A 21,403-nucleotide genomic window follows, 5' to 3' on the forward strand; every position below is an offset into this window, starting at 1 on the left:
AGGCCCGAAGCAATGAAATAGTTGAAGCCGAAGTCCAGAATCGATGAAAAGTCCCGAAGTCGCGAAAACAGGTGAAATTGAAGTCCTGAAACTTGTAAGGGGGGGCCCTGACGCCAATGCTTTTTTAAAAAATATTCTTTGGGGCCTAAATTTTTTTTAACTTGTAAGGGGGGCCTTGGCACCAATGCTTTTTAAAAAAAACTTTTATGGGGGGCCCTGGCGCCAATATATTTTTTTAACTTATAGGGGGCCCTGGTCCCAATAGCTTTTTATAACTTGTGTGTGGGGGGGTTACCTTTTTTAGCGGTGATGTCTGTGTGGTATTTTAACTGTGATGTGTAGTGGGCGGGATCTTGGGCAGGGTGGGCAGGGCCCATGCAGGCCTGAAAATTTTGATTTCTAACGGCGGCCCTGATGATTTATATAGTAGTATTTTATATAGTAGTATTCTAAGAATATTTGTAATCGGTCTTCAGTTCTGATGTTTTGTGTTTTTTTAAATTCTTTACATTCTTTGTTGTGCAGCTGTTAGGCTTGGGATTTTAAAATATTCAAGTTGGTTTCCAAACTGTGACTAAAAACAGCTGAGAAGAAAGCTCAAATAATAAAATGAAGAATTTAATGTAATATTCAACATCAATAGCATCCTTATAAAGGAAAAAGGTAATTACCTTATAACTATTACAATAAATCTATTAATAAATGATGTTGCTGGCTTGCTTACTAATTTATACTATGGTATATCTGAAAACATAAATAAATAAATGATACCATGTGGTTCTTATATCAGATTAAGGGAGGCCTGTTCATTAATGGGGGGAGTACAGGCGAGCTTAAAATAAGCCAACACAATGAAAAGTTGTGCAACATTGGTAATAATTGCAGATAAAGAGCATTCACTTTCAATGATCATTCACTAGAGCCTGTACATTCACAAGATAAAACGAGCGGACTTCTTATTATAAGTGCATAACTACTGGTATACAGGGCCGCCATCAGAAAAAAATTTCCAGGGCCCCCTGGGCTGCGCCCACCACAAGCCCCACCTACAGATCTGCCCTCCCCACCCCACAGTCCACACACTAAAAAAAAAATTGGTGGCTATGGTTCCCACATGTTAATAAAAAAATAAAAAAATATTGGTGGTCAGGGCCCCCAGTTTAGTTTTTGAAATGATCAAGTTAATCTACACTTTCCATGCTAGTTCCCACTTAACAAAGCAGCTTTGATGAAGTTAATGTTTGTTGTTTTGTATACGAAACTCTACTTATTTCCACATGTCTGCTCCCATTTCAGTTACAGAAGAGTCAGGGGGTCAAATTCACTAAAGGGCGAATTTTCGCCAGGGAACACTTTGCCACACTTCGTGCCACTTCGTCAGGCATAAATTAGTTACCACTACGCTAATTCACTAAAATGCGAAGCTGCGTCTCGGCAACCGAAAGCTGGCGAACTTTCACTTTCGTTAGTTAGTCAGCTTGAGCATTTCATAGCGATCTTTCACTAACAAACCTTTGTTAGTACTCTTACACTTAGGGCAATTTGAATAGGGCAGGTACATCTTTATTAGAGATGTTGGTGCAAATGCTTGAAGTGGCCACTTTTTATTACAAATGTCCAAGGAAGCAAAATAAAGACAAAAAACAGATCATCTTATGCCCTAGACATAAACCCACCCTAAAACAAATGTGGCATCCCCCTTAAATGGTTGAGGAAGAAATCTTTAATACCTTTATGACTTTTCTGCATACAGAATACGATGTCAATGACATTAGAAAGACAAGGATGAAGCTAAATCTTATCAGTTCGCCAGGTCTAAGGTGGTAAAGGAAACACTGGCAAAAGAGGTAACGTTCTGTAAAATTCACACTTTAGTGAATTTGCTGAGTAAAGATAGTTTGCCTGAGTGAAAATTCACCTGGCGATAGGGCATGAAACTGCGCTAGTGGCAGTCCTCTACGCCTGTTAGTAAATTGGAGATGTTCCTGCGAATGAGATTTCTGGCGAATCATAGATAGTTCTCAGTTGCATTCTCACTTCACTGCTTATAAAGGAGACAAAAGCATCCCCCTGAGTGGAAGACTCTACGATAAAACCATCAGGGGCGATCCTGGCCCATCCGCCGCCTGAGGCACTGTTTGGAGATAAATAACCAACTGCATGTATCACTACTATTAACGGAGAATTAACGTTCACCTAAGTGAACATTTTTAACGCCGGGTGCCTTCGCAATATTTAAACTTGCCGCATTTTTTTGGGTTTCTGCTTTCTTCATTGCCATAGGCGCTGATCTACATACTTTTATCTAGGCCAGAAAGTGGTAGACTAGGAATTTGGAAGCCTAGTCATTTAAAATAAAATAAAATAGGGTTGCCATCTGCCCGGTATTTTACTGGCCTGGCCGTTAAAAATTAAGCTTGATCCCAATGTTATTAATAGGGGAAATGTCATTAAAAATAGGAAGGTAGGTATTTTTTTCAAAAAAAAGTGGCAACCCTATCCATGAAGGATATAAACTGAAAGGCTAGCGTATTATTGGAATATTTATAACGTTTTAAAAGTTTATTGAGAAGTTAACTTTTATGACCATAAGTAGAAAGTTCTTTAAACTCTATAACTAATAAGTAAATTGCCTTTTTTCTATAGGGGGAGCTACTAATCCAGTATCAATTACGTACAAAACAAAGGCTGCATTCTTAAAACCAAACTCAGTTCTCAAATTAGGCACACTAACAGAATTCATGATATTAGAATGAAGTGGTTGCGACAAATTTCCCCCAGTAGTACAAATAAAAGTTGCCATTTCGGATACATTTAGTTGCTATGGCAACAGGACGCTTTCCCCTTAGAAGGATCCGTCCCTTTGCAGCTGACAAGATTCTTCAGACAATATACCCTTGAGCGTAACAGGGCGGGTCAAAGCAGCGCTCTGAATAGCTATTGGCTATCGATTCAGCCAGTTACACGGCCATTGGTTGGCTTCTATATTCTGCGATCACGGGATCTCTCATGTGCACTGCGAAACAGGAAGCGGAGAAATGGCGACGGGGAGCACGGAGCTGTTGATAGGATGGTGCATTTTCGGGGTGCTATTACTGGTAGGCGCTGGGTGTGAAGCATTGGGCGGGTGGGTGTTTGTTTATGTAGCAGCTCTCAGGGACGAAATTATACATAGCTTGGCATGGGCTATAAGCCTATATGCTATAGTAACAGTGTGACAATGTATATTATGTATATATAGTATAGTAAATACACCTCTCTTCAATGGAACTTTCCAAAATACATAATTCAGTAGTAGTAGTTCCAGAGCTGCTGAAAACAGTGTATGTCATTATCTGTTCTCTGCACTGCTTTTCATGACTTCAAACAATGTAGTAGCAGCAGTCTTCTATTCTCTTTCAGACAAGACTCGGGTTCAAGCAATGCCTCGCGTGTTCTACAATTAACATACCTTTGAAGAATCATGCGAGGCATTATGGGAATTGGAGTCCTGGCTGATGAAGAGCTGACATTAGCTACACTGTTTTAGTAGTCAGGTCGAGCCTGTAGAGAATAGACATGGGCCACAGACAGATATTGCTTTTAACAGATTAACTATTAAAATCCATGTCTCTGCAATACCCCCTTTTCTCCCTTTTCCTATATTGCTCTAAATTCACTCCCAGTACAGTTCCACCCTTCCTTCCAATAACACTGCCACTGCTCTATGTTATCTTCTGTCTGGTCCTAACTCTAATACTGCCATTGATCCTGTTACCCTCTGACTACGGGCATAGGGGGGTTCTTTTGTTTAGGCTGGCTAAAAGCCAAACAACCAAAAACATTGTGTTGACATTGAGAACATCTTGAGTTGAATAAAAATAACCATTCAAGAGTCGATATGGGACACACACACACACGATGGCTAAAATTATTAGGGCACAATCAGCCTAGGACTGGGATTCAAAATAGGCCCTGGCATTTCAAGTACAGGTATTGGACCTGTTATTTAGAATGCTTGGGACCTGGGGTTTTCCAGGTAACAGATCTTTTTGTAACTTGGATCTTTATACCTTAAGTCTACTAGAAAATGATGTAAACGTTAAATAAACCCAGTAGGATGGTTTTGCCTCTAATAAGGATTAATAATATCTTCGATTGGATTAAGTACAATGTACTGTCTTATTATTACAGGGAAAAGGAAATCGGTTTTAAAAGATTTAGATTATTTGGATAAAATGGAATCTATGGGAGATGGCCTTTCTGTAATTCTGAGCTTTCTGGATAATGAGTTTCCAGATAACAAATCCCATACCTGTACACAGAGGCCCAAAAAGCCCACTACATAGTGACTGTCTGTGGGAACTTACAGTAGCCCCCTTGACATTTGACAGAATACTCAGAATCTGGGCTTGGACACAATAGTAAAATTGCCTACAATATTACCAATGGAGTTAAAAATGCAGTATTGTGTAAAACCGATATATGTTGCTGAATTTCATGCTTAGCTGTTAATTTTTGCTTTATATTCAAAAGCCTAAACCTTGTAACTTGTGTAAAACTTTTGTGTTGGAAATGACTGCTCTGCTGTTCCAATGCAGTACCTAAGTGAGAAAGGCTGGGATATTTTTTTGAAGGCAGTGTCCTGTTTAGGAGTTTCTATTCCTTCCAATAACTATTTTACATCAAACCTCCTTCTCTGTCACTATCTGTTACACTGACAACCCTAGTGTTGTGTAAAAAGGCGACATCCCAACAGACAGTGACCTTACAGAATGTAAAGGAGCCTGATGTTTAGGATTTATTGAAAGCCCAGGATTCCTGCCTGCACAGGGGCACCGACCCTTGTGGGAATCACTGTTATAAAAGAACCTACTAGGCTGCTGACTTTATTATATATATATATATATATATATATATATATATATATATATATATATATATATATATATATATATATATATATATATATATATATACACACACACACCAAGCCCTGTATGCAGGAACAGCTGTATCTCTGTGCTTTCAAAATACAGGTAATCATACATAGGGTTACCTTGCGCAAATGACTTTCTGACCTTCGAGCAATCAGGTGCTGCAAGTGTTTCTTATTACCTAAGGAGATATGAGCATTGAGCAAATTCAGCAGCGCCCCCCAGTGGAACCAGCAAAGCATATTCACCCTTCACTCTCCAAGGCACTTTGCAGCTGTATACATTTTTTTTTGGATCTCTTAGCCTCCTCAAACCTTAAAGGAAAACTATACCCCCAAAATGAATACTTAAGCAACAGATAGTTTATATCAAATTGAATGACATATTAAAGAATCTTACCAAACTGGAATATATATTTACATAAATATTGCCCTTTTACATCTCTTGCCTTGAACCACCATTTGGTGACTCTATCTGTGCTGCCTCAGAGATCACCTGACCAGAAATACTACAACTCTAACTGTAACAGGAAGAAGTGTTGAAACAAAAGGCAGAACTCTGTCTGTTAATTGGCTCATGTGACCTTACATGTGGTTTGTATGTGTACACAGTGAATCTTACGATCTCAGGGGGCGGCCCTTATTTTTTAAAATGGCAATTTTCTATTTATGATTACCCAATGGCACATACTACTAAAAAAGTACATTATTATGATAATGGTTCATTTACATGAAGTAGGGTTTTACACATGAGCTGTTTTACTCAGTATATTTTAATAGAGACCTACATTGTTTGGGGGGTATAGTTTTCCTTTAAAGGGATACTGTCATGGCAAAACATGTTTTTTTTTTCAGTTAATAGTGCTACTCCAGCAGACTTCTACACTGAAATACAATTTGTCAAGAGAGCAAACAGATTTTTTATATTCAATTTTGAAATCTGACATGGGGCTAGACATATTGTCAGTTTCCCAGCTGCCCCAGTCATGTGACTTGTGCCTGCACTTTAAGCTGGCTATAGACACAAAGATCCGATCGTACAAATCATCGTACAATCGTTCTTCCCCATCTTCCGACCTGCCACTAACCATTCCGATAAAATAAAGTACAAAAGAACAGATCAGCCGATGTTCTGCCCCTGACAGCAATCATACGAAAGTTATGTCCGACCAAAGCTAGTGACAGTCTCCCTCTGAAAATTGTACGATCGGCAATACATGCAGAGATACAGTATATACTCGAGTATAAGCCGAGGTACCTAATTTTACTTAGGAAAACTGGGAAAACTTATTGACTCGAGTATAAGCCTTGGGTGAAAAATGACAGATTAACCTGTTCAATTGCATACCTATACTATATACTTGCTATATAAAACTGTGCATATAAAGCGACAAATAACTCGGTCGGACATTTTTATTTTAACCAGTGACTAAATCACCTTTCTTTTGGTATCCAAAAACCGTGCCAGAGATAACAGCAACAACACTAAGCTAAGGTGCTACTGTCCCATCCCAACATGCCAAGCAGGCCCAGGCATGCCCCCCACAGCTGCACCCGAGTAACTTAAGAATAAGGAGCCACTCACCTGTCCGAGTCCCCCGGGCTATGCGGTGTCCCTAAAGGCAGCAGGCAGGAGTGGGTGTCAGTTAGCCAATTGGGCCAGTTGTCCACCGAGAGCGCCCATTAACTTCTTCTTGCAGCCTCATTCATTGCAACTTCATTCCCGCCCTGGCTCCCCCTCACCCAGGGTCAGATTGGGGGGCATGGGGCCCACTGGGGCTACCGGCCCTGGGCCCCCTTCCGCCCCCCCTTGCTGCTCCGGCGTTCCGGTTCCCCTGTATGTGTGCATGTGCGTCAGTGCACAGCACAACGCTAGGGTGCATGCATGCGGGCACCGCTAGTGCACACGCGAAAAAATTTGCTGTTCCGAAACTGCCCTGCACTTCCACTGAGGGCGGACAGGCAGCTAGGGGAAGATCCGGCCGGGAAAGGGGGAAGCGGCACTGCCCCTCTGTGGACGCCCATGTACCTAGCTAGGTAACTTTTATACTGACTCTAGTATAAGCCGAGGTAGACTTTTTCAGCAGATTTTGGGTGCTGAAAAACTCGGCTTATACTAGAATGTATACAGTATTACCCGCAGCCGACAGAAATCTTTTAACCTGTCCGATCGACCAAACAACCGATCTCCATCGGATGAAAAATGTCGGGACTCTCCACACACGGTCCGAAAATCGTATGAATCCTCGATTAGTACGATCTGATCTTTGCGTCTATGGCCAGCTTTAGGATGGAACTACTTTCTGGCAGGTTGTTATTTCTCCTACTTAATGTAACTAAATCAGTCTCAGTGGGACTTGGCTTTTACTATTGAGTGTTGTTTTTAAATCTGCCAGGCAGCTTTTATCTTGTGATAGGGAGCTGCTATCTGGTTACTTTCCCATTGTTCTTTTGCTAGGCTGCTGGGGAAGGGAGGGGGGGATATCACTCCAACTTGCAGTACAGCAGTAAGGAATGACTAAAGTTTATCAGAGCACAAGTCACATAACTAGGGGCAGCTGGGAAACTAACAATATGTCTAGCCCCATGTCAGATTTCAAAATTGAATATAAAAAAAATCTGTTTGCTCTTTTGAAAAACTGATTTCAGTGCAGAATTCTGCTGGAGCAGCACTATTAACTGATGCGTTTTTAATAAAAACACGGTTTCCCATGACATTATCCCTTTAAGCAACAGACAATCATGCCTTTGCCCCTGGAATGGATACTGCTTCAACATTACCTCTATTTGTTCTCTCACCTTTTCCTCTTCCAACTCCCACTAGAGTTTCTAGCTTTTCTAAAAAAAAATACTGGTTTTCCTATGCGTTTAAATCATTTTTACCAGCCCTGCCAGTAAAATACTGACCAGGTGACAACCCTAACTCACACCCATTCCTTCCTTGATGTCAGTTTTCTCTCACAGCCATACACCCACCCTCCTCCTTTTATATGCAATAATGGTGGTTGTAATGTATATTAAAGGGGCACTATGCTCAATCATTTATGTTAAGGAATAAAACAAAGTGAAAGCAAGTCCCGTTATTGCTTCCTGGTTTGTACTAATCACCAGTCCTCTGAGAAACTAAAAAAATAATTTCCCCCAGCTACAGTTTTTATTAGGCTTTGAGAGGTTATCAGTGGACTGGTAAATAAGCCACTTGTATGAACCAGGAAATTGAACCAGGAATTAAATCCAGTTTCAGTTAATGCCATACTTAGTGCAAGAAAGGGCAAACCACAGATACGTTTTGCCTAATGTTTTCATAGGGCCAGTAATATGAATAAGTGAAAGTAGAGGTATGGGATTTGTTATCCAGAAACCAGTTATCCAGAAAGCTCCAAATTACAGAAAGGCAACTCCATTTAAATAAAATAATTAATTTTTTTTTTAAAATGATTCCCTTTTTCTCTGTACAGGTATGGCACCTCTTATCCAGAATGCTTGGGACCTGGGGTTTTTTGGATAATGGATCTTTTCTTAATTTGTATCATCATACCCTAGGTCCACTTGTAAACATTAAATAAACACAATAGGCTGAAGTTGCCTCTAATAAGGGATTAATTATATCTCAGTTGAGATCAAGTAAAATGTACTGTTTTATTATTACAGAGAAAATTTGGATAATTTGTATAAAATGGAGTCTATGGGAGACTGCCTTGCCATAATTCTGAGCTTTCTGGATAACTGGTTTCCAGACAGCAGATCCTATACCTGTAGAATATATTTATCTGTAACCCACTTTTGTTGTGCTGTAGACACCTCAAAATAAGTGTTTGCAGAATTGTGCACCATATTTTAAATTCATAATCTTAGCACTTGTTTAATTGTGGAAAACTGCATATACATTTCCTTTAGCAGCAATGTAGACTGGTAAAATGCTTATGACATGCTCAATTTACTTTTAAAGTTATTTATTATAGGCAAAGATGCTGAGTTTAACAACTAGTTGTCATCCAGAAACTTACAAAGGTGCTAATCTTCTCAATAGACCACCTATACATTAATTGCTGGAAATTAGTTATTTTTGTGCAGGTTATTTTAGACTGATAACTTGGGCCATGTATAATTATACATCTAGATGCCAAACTAATAGTTTGCAAGAATAACTACTCATGTGTATCGCTATCATTTTAAAAATAAAAAAAAGCAAGGAAAGAATAAAAGCTGAAAGCTAACACTGCAGTTCTTTTGATTACACCATTAATTTAATCTGCTTGATTGATTGATTTTTTTGTTTTGTTTCTTCAGGCTATTTTGGCCTTTTGCTGGGTTTATGTCCGAAAATACCAAAGCCATCAGGAAAGTGAAGTGATTTCAACTATAACAGCGATATCATCACTAGCTATTGCACTTATCACTTCAGCACTTTTGCCTGTGGACATTTTTCTTGTTTCTTTTATGAAGAATCATAATGGAACGTTCAAGGTAGTTTGTCATTTATGTTTTACTAATTGTTTTTCTTTGCACCAACGTGTGGGATTTATTGCTTTTATTTTTGTGAAATATAAAACAAAGCATGAAAGAATTCAAGCTGACCTTTACTGTTATTTTCTGTAAAGGGATATTTTGGAGAAATAATATTCATATGTCTCTATGAAAGACATGGTGTTAATGGTGGTCATTTATTGAAGATTAAACTGTGAAAATAACCTGTGTTTATTAAAGGAAATTGTTATCCACTTTAGTTCTTCTCAGTTTGAGAAACACATAACCTAAACTGTGCCTTGAAAGATATAGGAAATATATGTTTGGGGGTGGCTCTGCTGAGAGATGGAATGGCAGTAGCCTTTAGAAAGGATGAGGGGTGTTGAGGCATGCCAAATTGTTAAAGGCCTAGTTGTTCACCTTTAGATTAACCTGTAGTAGGATGTAGAGTGTGATATTCTGAGACAATTTGCAATTTGTCTTAATTTTTTTATTATTTGTTGTTTTTTACTTATTTAACTTTTTAGTCCGCAGTTCTCAAGTTTGTCATTTCAGCAGCCTAGTTTCTAGGGTCCAAAATACCCAAGCAACCATGCACTGATTTGAATAAAAGGCTGGAATATGAATATGAGAGGGCCTGAACCGAAAGATGACTGATAAAAAAAGTAGCCATAATAATAAATAAGTGTATCCTTACAGAGCATTTGTTTTTTAGATGGGGTCAGTGACCCCTATTTGAAAGATCAATAGTCAGAAGAAGGTAAATAATTCAAAAACTATAAAAAAAAGAATTATCTTAGAATTAGCTATTCTATAACATACTAAAGGTTAACTTGAAGGTGAGCCACCCTTTTAAGCAGACCCCAATGATTCTTGTCGCTCACCTGCTACCCCCAGACTTGCTCTCTGCTTCAAAAATGCGCCAGTCAGGGTACTACTTGCTTAGTGCCTCTCCACCGCTTTTTCTCTATGCTTTCAAGTTTCTTTGTGGACTTGAGCTACTGCATTACTATACAGAACTTATCTGAGATTTCAGTACTATGGATTTCCCCCCATACAACTAATGCAAGGGACACATGTGAATAAGAAAGAAAATGGCAGTGGGGTGCTTAGCAAACTGTATACAGGGATGGTAGATTTTTTTTTTTGAAGGAGAAGAGCAACAGTCTGTGTAGCAGATAAGTGATTTGATGGGTGTTTGTGGGAGGTTGTCCAAGAACTTGCACTTCCCCAGTGACGTGATGTTGCCAAGCCTTCTTTAAAGCCAACTAGGGTTTATTTTTATTTTTATATTTTTGTATTATGTATAAAGTTGCAGAGCTAGTTAGAAAGTTCATTGAAATACAAATGTCTTCACATGTAAGTATCAAGTCTGTGCTCCATGCCTACTTCTTCTCCTGTAGTAAATAGACATAATCTAACAAATAAATAGGTTTACATACATAAGCTACAGTTTAGCTTTGGTCAACCTGTATATGGCTTGCTTAATATTAAGGAGGTGATATTATGTACTCTTGCTTGATGAATCTTGTCAAAACCGTGGGGTTCGTTTATAAACACTGGTCAAATTTGTACATGGACAGTAGCCTATGATAACCAATCAAATGTTTGTTTTTTTCAGCCAGCTGTAGGCTGGACAATGAAAGCAATGACTAATTGGTTTCTATGGTTTAATGCCCATGTACAAATCAGCCCAGTGTTAATAAATGAGCCCCAGTAAATTAAATGTGTCTATCTTTAGCACTATACATAGATATATAGCTTCTTGGTCTAGTTTTTATGCTCCGTAATTTGTCATTTAAACACTTACTTAAAAGAATGCAATCCCCGTTTTTACTTAAATGATAAATGTTAGTTCTTTAGCTTGATGTTTGTAGTGTGAGTCTTATACAAGGGCTCCTGATATAGTCCCTATTATTAATCCATATCAACCAAAATGAGTTATCCTTCTATAGCTTTACTGCACCCTTTCATTCTTTTTAAGATGCTCTGTAAGGCACAACACATTTAAAGTAGAACAATACATTCACACTGAATACTTACCAATAGATAATTTATATCATAATAAGACCTGACCTGTGACCTGTAAAAAAAAAATAAATAAAATAATAAAAAACAGGACCAGCACATAGATGCAGTTCATTATGGGTATCTACCCTTGTGGTTTACTGTGACAAAACAAACCACAGAGGTATATACACAATTTACATTGTGTACCAGTCCTGTTTTTGGATATCTACTTTGTAAGTGCTGATTATTCCCAGCACTGAAGCTCCCGAGAATGGCTTACTGTGTGTGTCTGGTAATTTGAGTCGCTGTAAATAAAAAAAATATTACAAAATTTGTCGTTTAATATCTTTCAACTTGCACCACCATTTTGTGATGTTCTATGTGCCAGTAATCACCTGGTAGAAGAAACATGTAGGCTGTAATAATTACAAGAAGACGTGACATGCCACTCACTATTCATTGGCTGATGTAACGTAGCATGTAGCATGCCCTTGGCTTGTATAATGGCATGGTACCTTATACAAGCCAGCAGGGGGTTTTTCTATATGGGATTATCCAATTGAACATACTACTGTATACATATATTTTTCATAAAAAGATTGTATTTCTTTAAACATTGTTTTAAATATTGACTGTTTTATTGAATATAACAACCCTGTTGACAAAAAAAGTGGGGTCACTGTGTACACTGACTGAAAAAGCTGTGTAATGTTTAAAAGTGCTGGGACTCTCCGAAGTAAAGATGGGGAGCAATTCACCACTCTGTTATACACTGTGCAGGCAAATATTGCAATAATTTAACAATATTGTTCCTCGGTGTAAAATTGCAAAAAATCATCTACTGTACAAAATATCTTTAAAAGATCCTGCAATTTCTAGGGATATAGTTTTCCTTTACTAGCAAACCAGTGTTTTTCTTTCTTTTTTTTGTTTTGTGTTACAGTTGAGAAGACTTCATAGCTTATCTAAATAAATTGCCTATTTTAAAGGAGAAGGAATACCATTTTTACACTATTTTTGAAAGTTTAAAGAGAAAGAATAACAATTTACACATTTGGGATGCCAAAAGTTAGGCACCCCCAAGTGATTACTTTTACTTACCTGACACCCCGGGGCCAGTGCTCCTATCAGCAGAAAACTTCACTGGCCCAGGGCTCTTCTAGCAAGCACCACAGAGCGATCCACATGCTATAGCCGGCTATTTCACTCTATTGCCCCGAGGAATTTGCTCGCTAGAAGAATCTCGAGCCAGTGCTGTTTTTTGCTGATAGAAGCACCAGCCCGGGGTGTAATGTAAGTAAAAGTAATCACTTTGGGATGCCTAACTTTTGGCATCCCAAATGTGTAAATTGTTATTCTTTCTCTTTAAACTTTCAAAAATACACTTCTGAACATGTATGGTTGAAGGATAATTCATTTTCCACTTAGTCTTTAAATTATTTTAAATAATCACATCCTTCTAATGCATAATGTAGTGTTACAAAGGAAACTGTAACCTGAATTAAATTTTAGTGAGCATCTATGACTTTATTTGAAAGCAAAGGTGCACAGGAGTCATCCAACAAACCTGAACAATCTGGAGTAAATCTGCCTGGAAAACCACTTTTGAACAGCAAAGCTCAACATACCTACCCCAAAAGACTTAAAGCTGTTATTTACTGCAAAAGGTGAAGTTCATGGATTGATTACATATGCAAAGAACATACTTGTCTCTCACTAGTGCTGCTGTGGGATTATCCTATTTATTCAGTTACTAATACACTTGTTTTCCACTGAATAAATGTAATAATCCTACAGCTGCACCAGTTGGATGACATAGTTTTCATTTCATGGGACCTAGATATAAAGTTAACTTACCTAGCTCAGGAGAATAAACTAAAATTGTATTTTGTAAAGCATTGTTGTATGTTAATAAAAAGATCTTCAATGCTTTGAAATAAATATAGAAGAGTTTCAGTGTAGGATATGTTCATAAATTAAAGAATTTGTGTATTTTGTATTAAGTGCATCTAGTTTAGGGTTATCTGACCTGTGATTTTATTGAACTATAAATCCCAGTGTTCCCTCACAGCTGAAATCTGTTTGGTTGACTTGGCAGCATGTAAATGAGAAATCCCTAGTTTAATCAGTACTGCAAGCAATTTTGTATTCTTCAGGTTTGAAAAACTGAAATATGTCTGGTACATTAAGGACACTGGGAGTGCCAATTTGGGCATCCCCCAATTAAAAAAAAAAAAAAAAAAATATTTTTTGTGGCTAGGTTAGATTCTCAGGGCTGGGTGGTGAATGAGCAGTATAGAAAATATTGTTTCAGAGCTTACTGTTGTGCATGTGCTTAGCTTGAATCAGTGATACCTGGAAGTGGGAAAATGGCAGTGCTCTGGAAAAAGTAGGTGTAGTAGCCTGCAGTAAAGTTTTCCCCCCATTTTTTTGTCAAAAAAACTGTCATCCCCCAGTGTTTCATCTTTTCCTGCTTCTTTAAAGGGGACCTGTCACCCTAAGAAGTCCTATTTTTTTTCATGTAAGTCAAGCAAAATAAAATTTACTTACACTATTGAAATAATTTAAATTTAGTTTCCCTCAGTCTGGCAATTCACAATCACAGCAAGCAGGTGCCATTTTGTGAACACTGTTAATTACAATAATATTGTTAATCTTAAAATCCTGTTAATGCACCAGCGTGAGGACCCTTATGCACATGCCCATGCACTGTTTATACAATTAAATGGTAAGGAGGGAGGTCGAATGTTGGGAGAGCAGAGCAGAATAAAAAAAGTGAAAGTAATTGTCTGCCCTGCCTCTATGTTTAAGGCATAGAGGTGGGGCAGGCAATAAATGATTGACAGCTCAGATTTTTAAATGTATTTATAATAGGTATATATATTTTATTAAAAAAATAATATGGATCTCATGTTCAGTTTGAAAAGGACCTTTAATAACTTCACATCAAGATAAAACATAACAAACTGTTTATCAGTAATGCATTGCTAATTGCTGATTAATTCTAGAATCAGCCAGTCAGAGCAGGAGAATCCTGTCAGTGATTCATAGCCTGAGTGTGTTGTCATTGCAAAATAATGTTGGCTTGAGGAACTCATATATTTGTAAATGAATATATAACAGAAAACTAGAATTTAATGGATGTTTATCATAGCAACTGGTATTAGATTTGGGTGTGGGGAGAGTCCTCAAGAATGATTTAAAAAAACAAAACAAAACAAAAAAAATAAGTAAAACGCTAAGGGTGATGATTTCCAAGTTATTATTACCTGTGCCATGAAAAAATGTTAAGAAGGCAGTGGGAGATAATTGTGTGTCTGGAGGAGGCTCTTGGTTTTCTGGAGAACTGCAGCTACACATTTTTTGCTAGGGATGGACTGCACCTCAGTGATGATGGTTCAGCTGCTTTGGGGGAAGAGGATGGCTAAAAGGTTGGATTAAACTAGGCATGGGGGGAAGGTGCAGTGTGTAAATCTGTGGAAGATAGGTTAGATGAGGTAGTGGGCATAGTAAGGCTAATTGGTGGTGAAGACTTGGGTTGGGGGTATTGATAATGGCGGGAGGTTGGCAAGTTGTATTAACACAATTTTCAAACTGGTACCAGTATTAAAGGTATGTTTAATAATGCAAGAATACTGACTGGTAACCTGGGAGTGCTGTAGCTACTTCACTGCAGGAGAAATATCATGTAATTGCTATTGCTCAAACATGGCTGAATGAGTCACACAACTGGGCAGTACAAATAAGAGGCTTTGCTTAAATTTGTAGGGCCAGGCGAAATTGAAATGTAGGTGGGGTATGTCTGTTTGTTAAGCAGAAGATAAAAGGCAGTGTAAAGGAAGAAGTGATAATGGAAAATGAGGGAGTCCAGCATATTAATTGTAGGTGTATGCTCTAGACCCCCTAATGTAAGTGAAGAGGAAGCGCCTAAGCACCTGTTGCAAATAGAAAAGGCTGTTGGTTTTTGGCAAGTAATAATAATGGGGGATTTTAATTACTCAAATATAACTGGAACAACAGTATTGCCAGGGTAGTTCATGGGAATAAGTTTACAGCTGTAACTTGTTGCATGCCAATTTTTTATCACAGGTTGTTGAGGAGCAAACCAAAAACCATACCGTACTAGAATTAGTGATCTCTAACAACCCAGATTGGATCCCTGGGAAATAGTGGCCAGAATGTGAAATCATTTAATGTTTGGTGCAAAAAACAAATATACACTGGGGTAACAAAGACCCTGAATTTCAGAAGAGAAAATTGTAGTTCCAGGCAGTAACTAATCAGTGACTTGAGGGGGGCCATGTAGGTCATAATTGTTTGCTTTTGAATCTGATCTACATGCTGAGGATCAATTATAAACTCACTGAACAGTTATGACCCATGTGGCCCCCCTTAAAGTCGCTGACTAACTCAGAGTTATAGAATTGAAAAGCAGGAAGTTGTGTTCTGTTATGTTAGACATCAAACACTCCAGCCTTTATACATTACATTTTTAGAAAATGATAGAAACATTTTTTATTTTGTACAGCCTATCTATTTACCCATTTTTTATTTTTATATTGAACTGTTCCTTTAAAAAGGGGTTATGATCTCAGGCCAGTAAGTTTAACATCTGTGGTGGGCAAGTTATTTGAAGGCTTGTTAAGGGATCACATTCAAAATTATGTTCTGGAGAATCGCATTATGAGAAGTAATGAGGTTGCAGTAGATGTGACCAATATGGATTTTGCCAAAGTGTTTTGATATCGTGCCCCACAAACGACTGCTCTCTAAACTAAGGTTTGTTGGGCTTCGTGAAGTCATTTGCATATGGATAGGAAACTGGCTACAGGATCGTTTACAGAGGGTACATTCTCTCCTTGGAGTAGAGTTCTTAGTGGGGTCCCTCAGAGTTCTGTATTGGATTCACTTTTATTTAACACGTTCATTTATGACTTAGGGGAGGCATTGTAAGCAATGTATCAGTGTTTGGTGATAACACAAAACCATGCAGCCCAATAACAAACTGGGAGGCTAAGTGGCAAACTAAATTTAATGTTAATAAGTGTAAAGTCATGCACCTGAGATAAAAGTATGCAAGCCACATATAGCCATAATGGGACTGCACTAGGAAAATCCATAATGGAAAATGACCTTGGAGTCCTTGTATATCATAAACTTGGCTATAGCAAGTAGGGATGGGCGAATTTTTCGCTTGTTTTTGCCCATAGACTTGTATGGCGTCGTGCGTCAAAATAAAAAGACGCGCGTCAAAAAAATTTCGCTGTGCGACATTTTTTGGCGAAACTAAATGGGTCAAATTCGCCTATCTCTAATAGCAAGCAATGCCAGTCAGCAGCTTCAAGGGCAAACAAGGTTTTTCGCTTCATCAAAATGGGCATTGGAGAGGGTCATTCTTCCACTTTTCAGATTATATTTCAGATTATTTGTAAAGGGATTTTTGCAGCGAGAGCTGTTAATTTGTGGAATTCTTTCTCTGAATCAGTTGTACTGGCAGATTAGATAGAAGTGTTTGCAAGGCTTTTTACACAAGTTTATTGAAAAAACCTATTCGTAAAAGTTGATCTAGGTACTTGTCTGATTGCCTTATATTTTCTTCCTCTGAGGCAAGTTAGGGAGGCTTCAGAAGGTTTTCTCCATTAATTTCTAAGGGATTTTTAAAAGAGTATTTATCAATGGGTGAAAGTGAACGTTCATCCTTTGATAAATACGCCTTTCAAAATCCCATAGAAATGAATGGAGGGTGGCGGAATTTCACTCTAGAGGACTGTGGCGACTTCACTTTTTAATAAATATACCCCATAGTATCTTAAAAGATGCTTTTTTGTATACATTTGAAATTTGTATCTTATCCTGGACCAATGACAAATGAACTATTTTACATGAGAGGTTTTCATTGTTTTTGGCATTACTGGTCCCTTAATAGTGCAAATGCAAATAGAGTACATTTCTTACCTTAGATATTCATTCTAATCATTTTTGACAAATGTGCTAAAATGCTTTTGAGATTATCGATATTAAGGAAATTACATTTTTCAAAATTTGTTACATAAATTTCACTCTTCTTTTTCCTTTTTTTAGGACTGGGCTGAAAACAATGACACACGAATACAAATAGAGAACACGGTATTAATTGGCTATTACAGTAAGTATGATTCATGGATGTGTAATAATATTTAGTTTTTTATCTGAGATTTTACAAGAAAGGAACTTCTTAAGTAATTTTCAAAATTAGAAGTTATTTATTTATCAGTTAAATTGTATAAGCATTGTTAATTACTTTTTTAACTGTAGTTTTTTTTTTCTTAAATGTAATTCATAACCAGAATTTATTCATTAATCTGAAGTATTAATTAAGCCAATCACACATTTTAAATTGTAAATCTAAAATATTTATCTAAGACAATTTTCAGCCTGTTCATCAGATATTTTTAGGTGACATCTTGTGTGACAAGCCCTAATTACTCTCATTCAATATGAACTAGCTTAGCATGCAAATTTTTGTATATTGTAAAATAATATAATAATTCTGTTTTGTTTAGTGTCAATTGTGAATTGTTCTTTTTTTTATGATCTTTTACGGTAACTGCTGAATTGGAATAACATACTGTAGATTTACTGCTGAAATACATTTTCATGATGAACATAGACAGTTTGATTTTTGCCAGTATATATTCACATTCTAACATGGTTTTTACTGTTTTTCATTTTTATTTGGCACCCTTATGTAAGCATAAGCAGATGGTTGCCCACCATCATATTTTGAAATACCCCTACCATTTTTATTGTAAGCAGTATTTGGTCAGGGTTGATCTGAGCTGTGGAAATCACAAATTACGCTCCTTTGTTTCTGAATGACATTGCTATGCCCTTCACAAATTAAATTTTAGAGCATGCGTAGCTGATTTCCTAGCTCCTATACTGCTGAAATTGTATAATCACTATGATCCAGAATAAGCAAGTTTCTTGTAGCTATGTGATTTGATTTTCTCAAAAGAATAGCATTTACCTCCAGCCAATCACAGCACCCCCATTGCCTATGTGACCCATGTGGTCATCATGAAGACCTTTGTTCTTGATACAGCCAAAATATTAGTTTTGACTGCCAATGGCGATTACTTGACAGAGAAGTGATTTTCTTAGCAATTTTAACATATTGATGTTCGAGTTTTGCTAATACATGTATGTTTTTCTAATGTTTAATGCTTGATTATGCGTGCCTCTGTTTGATTTATTTGGTTTTAAAGTTTATTGGAATACCCAGTCATAGAGCATGAATGTATGTGAGCTTCTGCTACACATGGATAAAGGCTTTCTCTATATGTTAGTCCTTTTCCCTTAGTTCCCTTTTCTTGTTGGCATGTGTATGTGGGGCAGCGGCGGGGACACCCGTCGCTGCCATAACGGGGATGCACATAGTCTGTACGTGTGTGCCAGATGCGCACATGAACATTTGGCCTGGACTGAACTTTTACCTGGTATCTCACCCTGCTTGAACTCTGCCTGGACTGACTCTTGCCTGTAACTGACTGTGAGTAAACTCTGCCTGTTCCTAGTCTGTACATCGTTTTCCCTCTACTACACTTCTCTTGAACTTTAGTACCTGGTTAGCTGGTGTTTTCTCCTGTTTTCAATCCGCAGCCCCTTTGCTTGCTCAAAGCTCTCGCACTGTTCCTCTCACACTAAGTCCTGGCAGCATCTGAATAGCTGAGGGCTCCCAAAGGCGGCTGCTATAGGCAGAAAAGTAAGCCCAAACTAGGAGCTTGACATTAGTTCTGAGTATAGGGTGCTGTTTGTGACACTTTAAATTTTAAAGGAACAGGTCCGTGTAAAATAAAAACTGGATAAATAGGCTGTGCAAAATAAAATAAAAAAAATGTTTCTAATATAGTTAGTTAAAAATGTAATCTATAAAGGCTGGAGTAACTGGATGTCTAATATAATAGCCAGAATCATACTTCCTGCTTTTCAGCTCTCTAGTCAGCGACTTGAAGGGGGGCCACATGGGTCATAAATGTTCTGTGAGTTTGTAATTGATCCTCAGCATTCAGCTCAGATTCAAGTCACTGATTGGTTACTGCTTGGTCACCAGGGTAACCAGTCAGTGGAAACCAAGAGAGCTGAAAAGCAGGCAATCGTGTTCTGATCTGTTATGTTAGGCACCCAGTCACTCCAGCCTTTATAGATTACATTTTTGGCTAACTAACTATATTAGAGACATTTTATATTTTGCACAGCAATACTGAACAATTCCTATAAGGCCAAATATATAACATTGTAAGTTTGGCTGAAAAAAGACACATCCATCAAGTTCAACCTTTTAACTCTATAATAACCTGCCTAACTGCTAGTTTATCCAGAGGAAGGCAAAAAAACCCATTTGAAGCCTCTCCAATTTGCCTCGGGGGGGGGGGGGGTGCTAAAACTGAACTAAGCTCTCTTAGAACCCGGGGGTGTATGCCATCTGGCCCTGGCACCTTGTTTACATTAATTTTTATTAAAGTTTTATGAATTCTATCCGGATTCAGCCACTGACTAGATTGAGCTGAGCCATCAGTGCAGCTATGAAGTGATCCTGGGAACTCTGACTCCTCTGTTGTATACACTGAAGAAAATAACTGATTTAGCACTTTTGCCTTTTCTGTATCTGTTACAACCATACTGATTCAATAATTTAAAGGTGCAACACTCTTAACCCGTAGACTGAAGACTATGGTTAAATATGTTTTTCTACTCCAAACTTCCAACCTTCCACGTTATACTTAAAGTAGCAATTATTAGCACATCTATGAAAATCACTTTAAACATCTAAATATGAAGCATCGTCCACAAATCCTTATGACATTTTGATGCCAGAAATGTATAGATTTACCAAAGTATGTGGCTGGTACTGGCCCCATAATTGTAGTGCATATAAAGTTTCATGGCAAAAATGACCACGCTGTGACCACCCCATAACATTTAGTAGACCCCATAAAACCAGATCTTTTCTTTAGAAAGTACACTTTCTGGCAACTTCAATATGTGCACATATTGAATAATGAAATAATGAATTGCAAGAGAAGCCATCTGCATTAACAACCCCCTGCATTTCTTCAAGCTACAGCTATGGAGCAGATATGGAGCAACTCATTGTACAGAAGACTTTTCAGTGGACTAAATACTCTACAAGCAGAACTAGATTTGGCACTCTACCACTAACGTCCATGATTTATTTCTAAAACTTTCTTTTACTTTTCCTAGCTAAATACGATTATAGATTTGTCATTTATGCAGTACTTATCAATTCAGTTAGTCACACATTTTGAATAATCGCTATCTTCGAAATAGGGAGTCTAAATAGAAATAAAAAGTAGCAATAAAAATACATTTGTAGCCTTACAGAGCATTTGGTTTTTAGACGGGGACAGCGACACCCATTTGAAAACTGCAAAGAATCAGAAGAAAAAGAAAAATAACTATAAAACTATAAAAAATAAATAATGAAAATCAATTAAAAAGTTGCTTAGAGTAAAAGGTACCTTAACGGTTTAGTGTTACCAGTAGCATCAAATATACTATTTAGGCTCCCTAGCATTGTTTCTGTGCCAGTAAAATTCACTGGCGTGACTCTAAACAGCCTCTTCTGTTGTATGTCTGTTTGAAAAGTATCCTATGATAAACTATAAATATGTGACTTGCCAATAAGCATGTTTACCTATTTTTGCATATTTTATTTGCACATTATAGGGCCACTCAGCCAAATATTTTTCAGAGCTTTACCTGTCTAAGTATTCATATTGCATGGGAAGAAATGAAAAAAATAAATACTGATTTCTGTGGTTAATATTTAAATAAAACGCATCTAAGAATAAAAGATTTGGATACAGATTACAACTGTCTTGTCAATCAAAATTCCTATTCTGTGACAGAGCAGACAAATGGAATGTGCTGCGTGAGCAAAACTTAAGAGCGTCCTTCTGTCCTCTGAGACAGATCAATTCACCTTGGCATGACTCCGCTCATCCTAAG

General features: G+C 37.6%; 1 protein-coding gene across 1 annotated transcript in view; it reads left to right on the forward strand.

Moving 5' to 3' along the window:
• Positions 1-3,022: 3,022 nt before the first annotated feature.
• The window catches only part of lmbrd1.L (LMBR1 domain containing 1 L homeolog), a 75,312-nt gene continuing 56,931 nt past the window's right edge, over positions 3,023-21,403 (forward strand). The window contains 3 exon segments of the mRNA NM_001088967.2: positions 3,023-3,098; positions 9,206-9,382; positions 17,474-17,537. Of these exon segments, the coding sequence (NP_001082436.1) occupies positions 3,039-3,098; positions 9,206-9,382; positions 17,474-17,537 (301 nt within the window). The 5' untranslated portion in view covers positions 3,023-3,038.

Source organism: Xenopus laevis, chromosome 5L (genome assembly GCF_017654675.1).
Source record: "Xenopus laevis strain J_2021 chromosome 5L, Xenopus_laevis_v10.1, whole genome shotgun sequence".
Lineage (NCBI taxonomy): Eukaryota > Metazoa > Chordata > Amphibia > Anura > Pipidae > Xenopus > Xenopus laevis.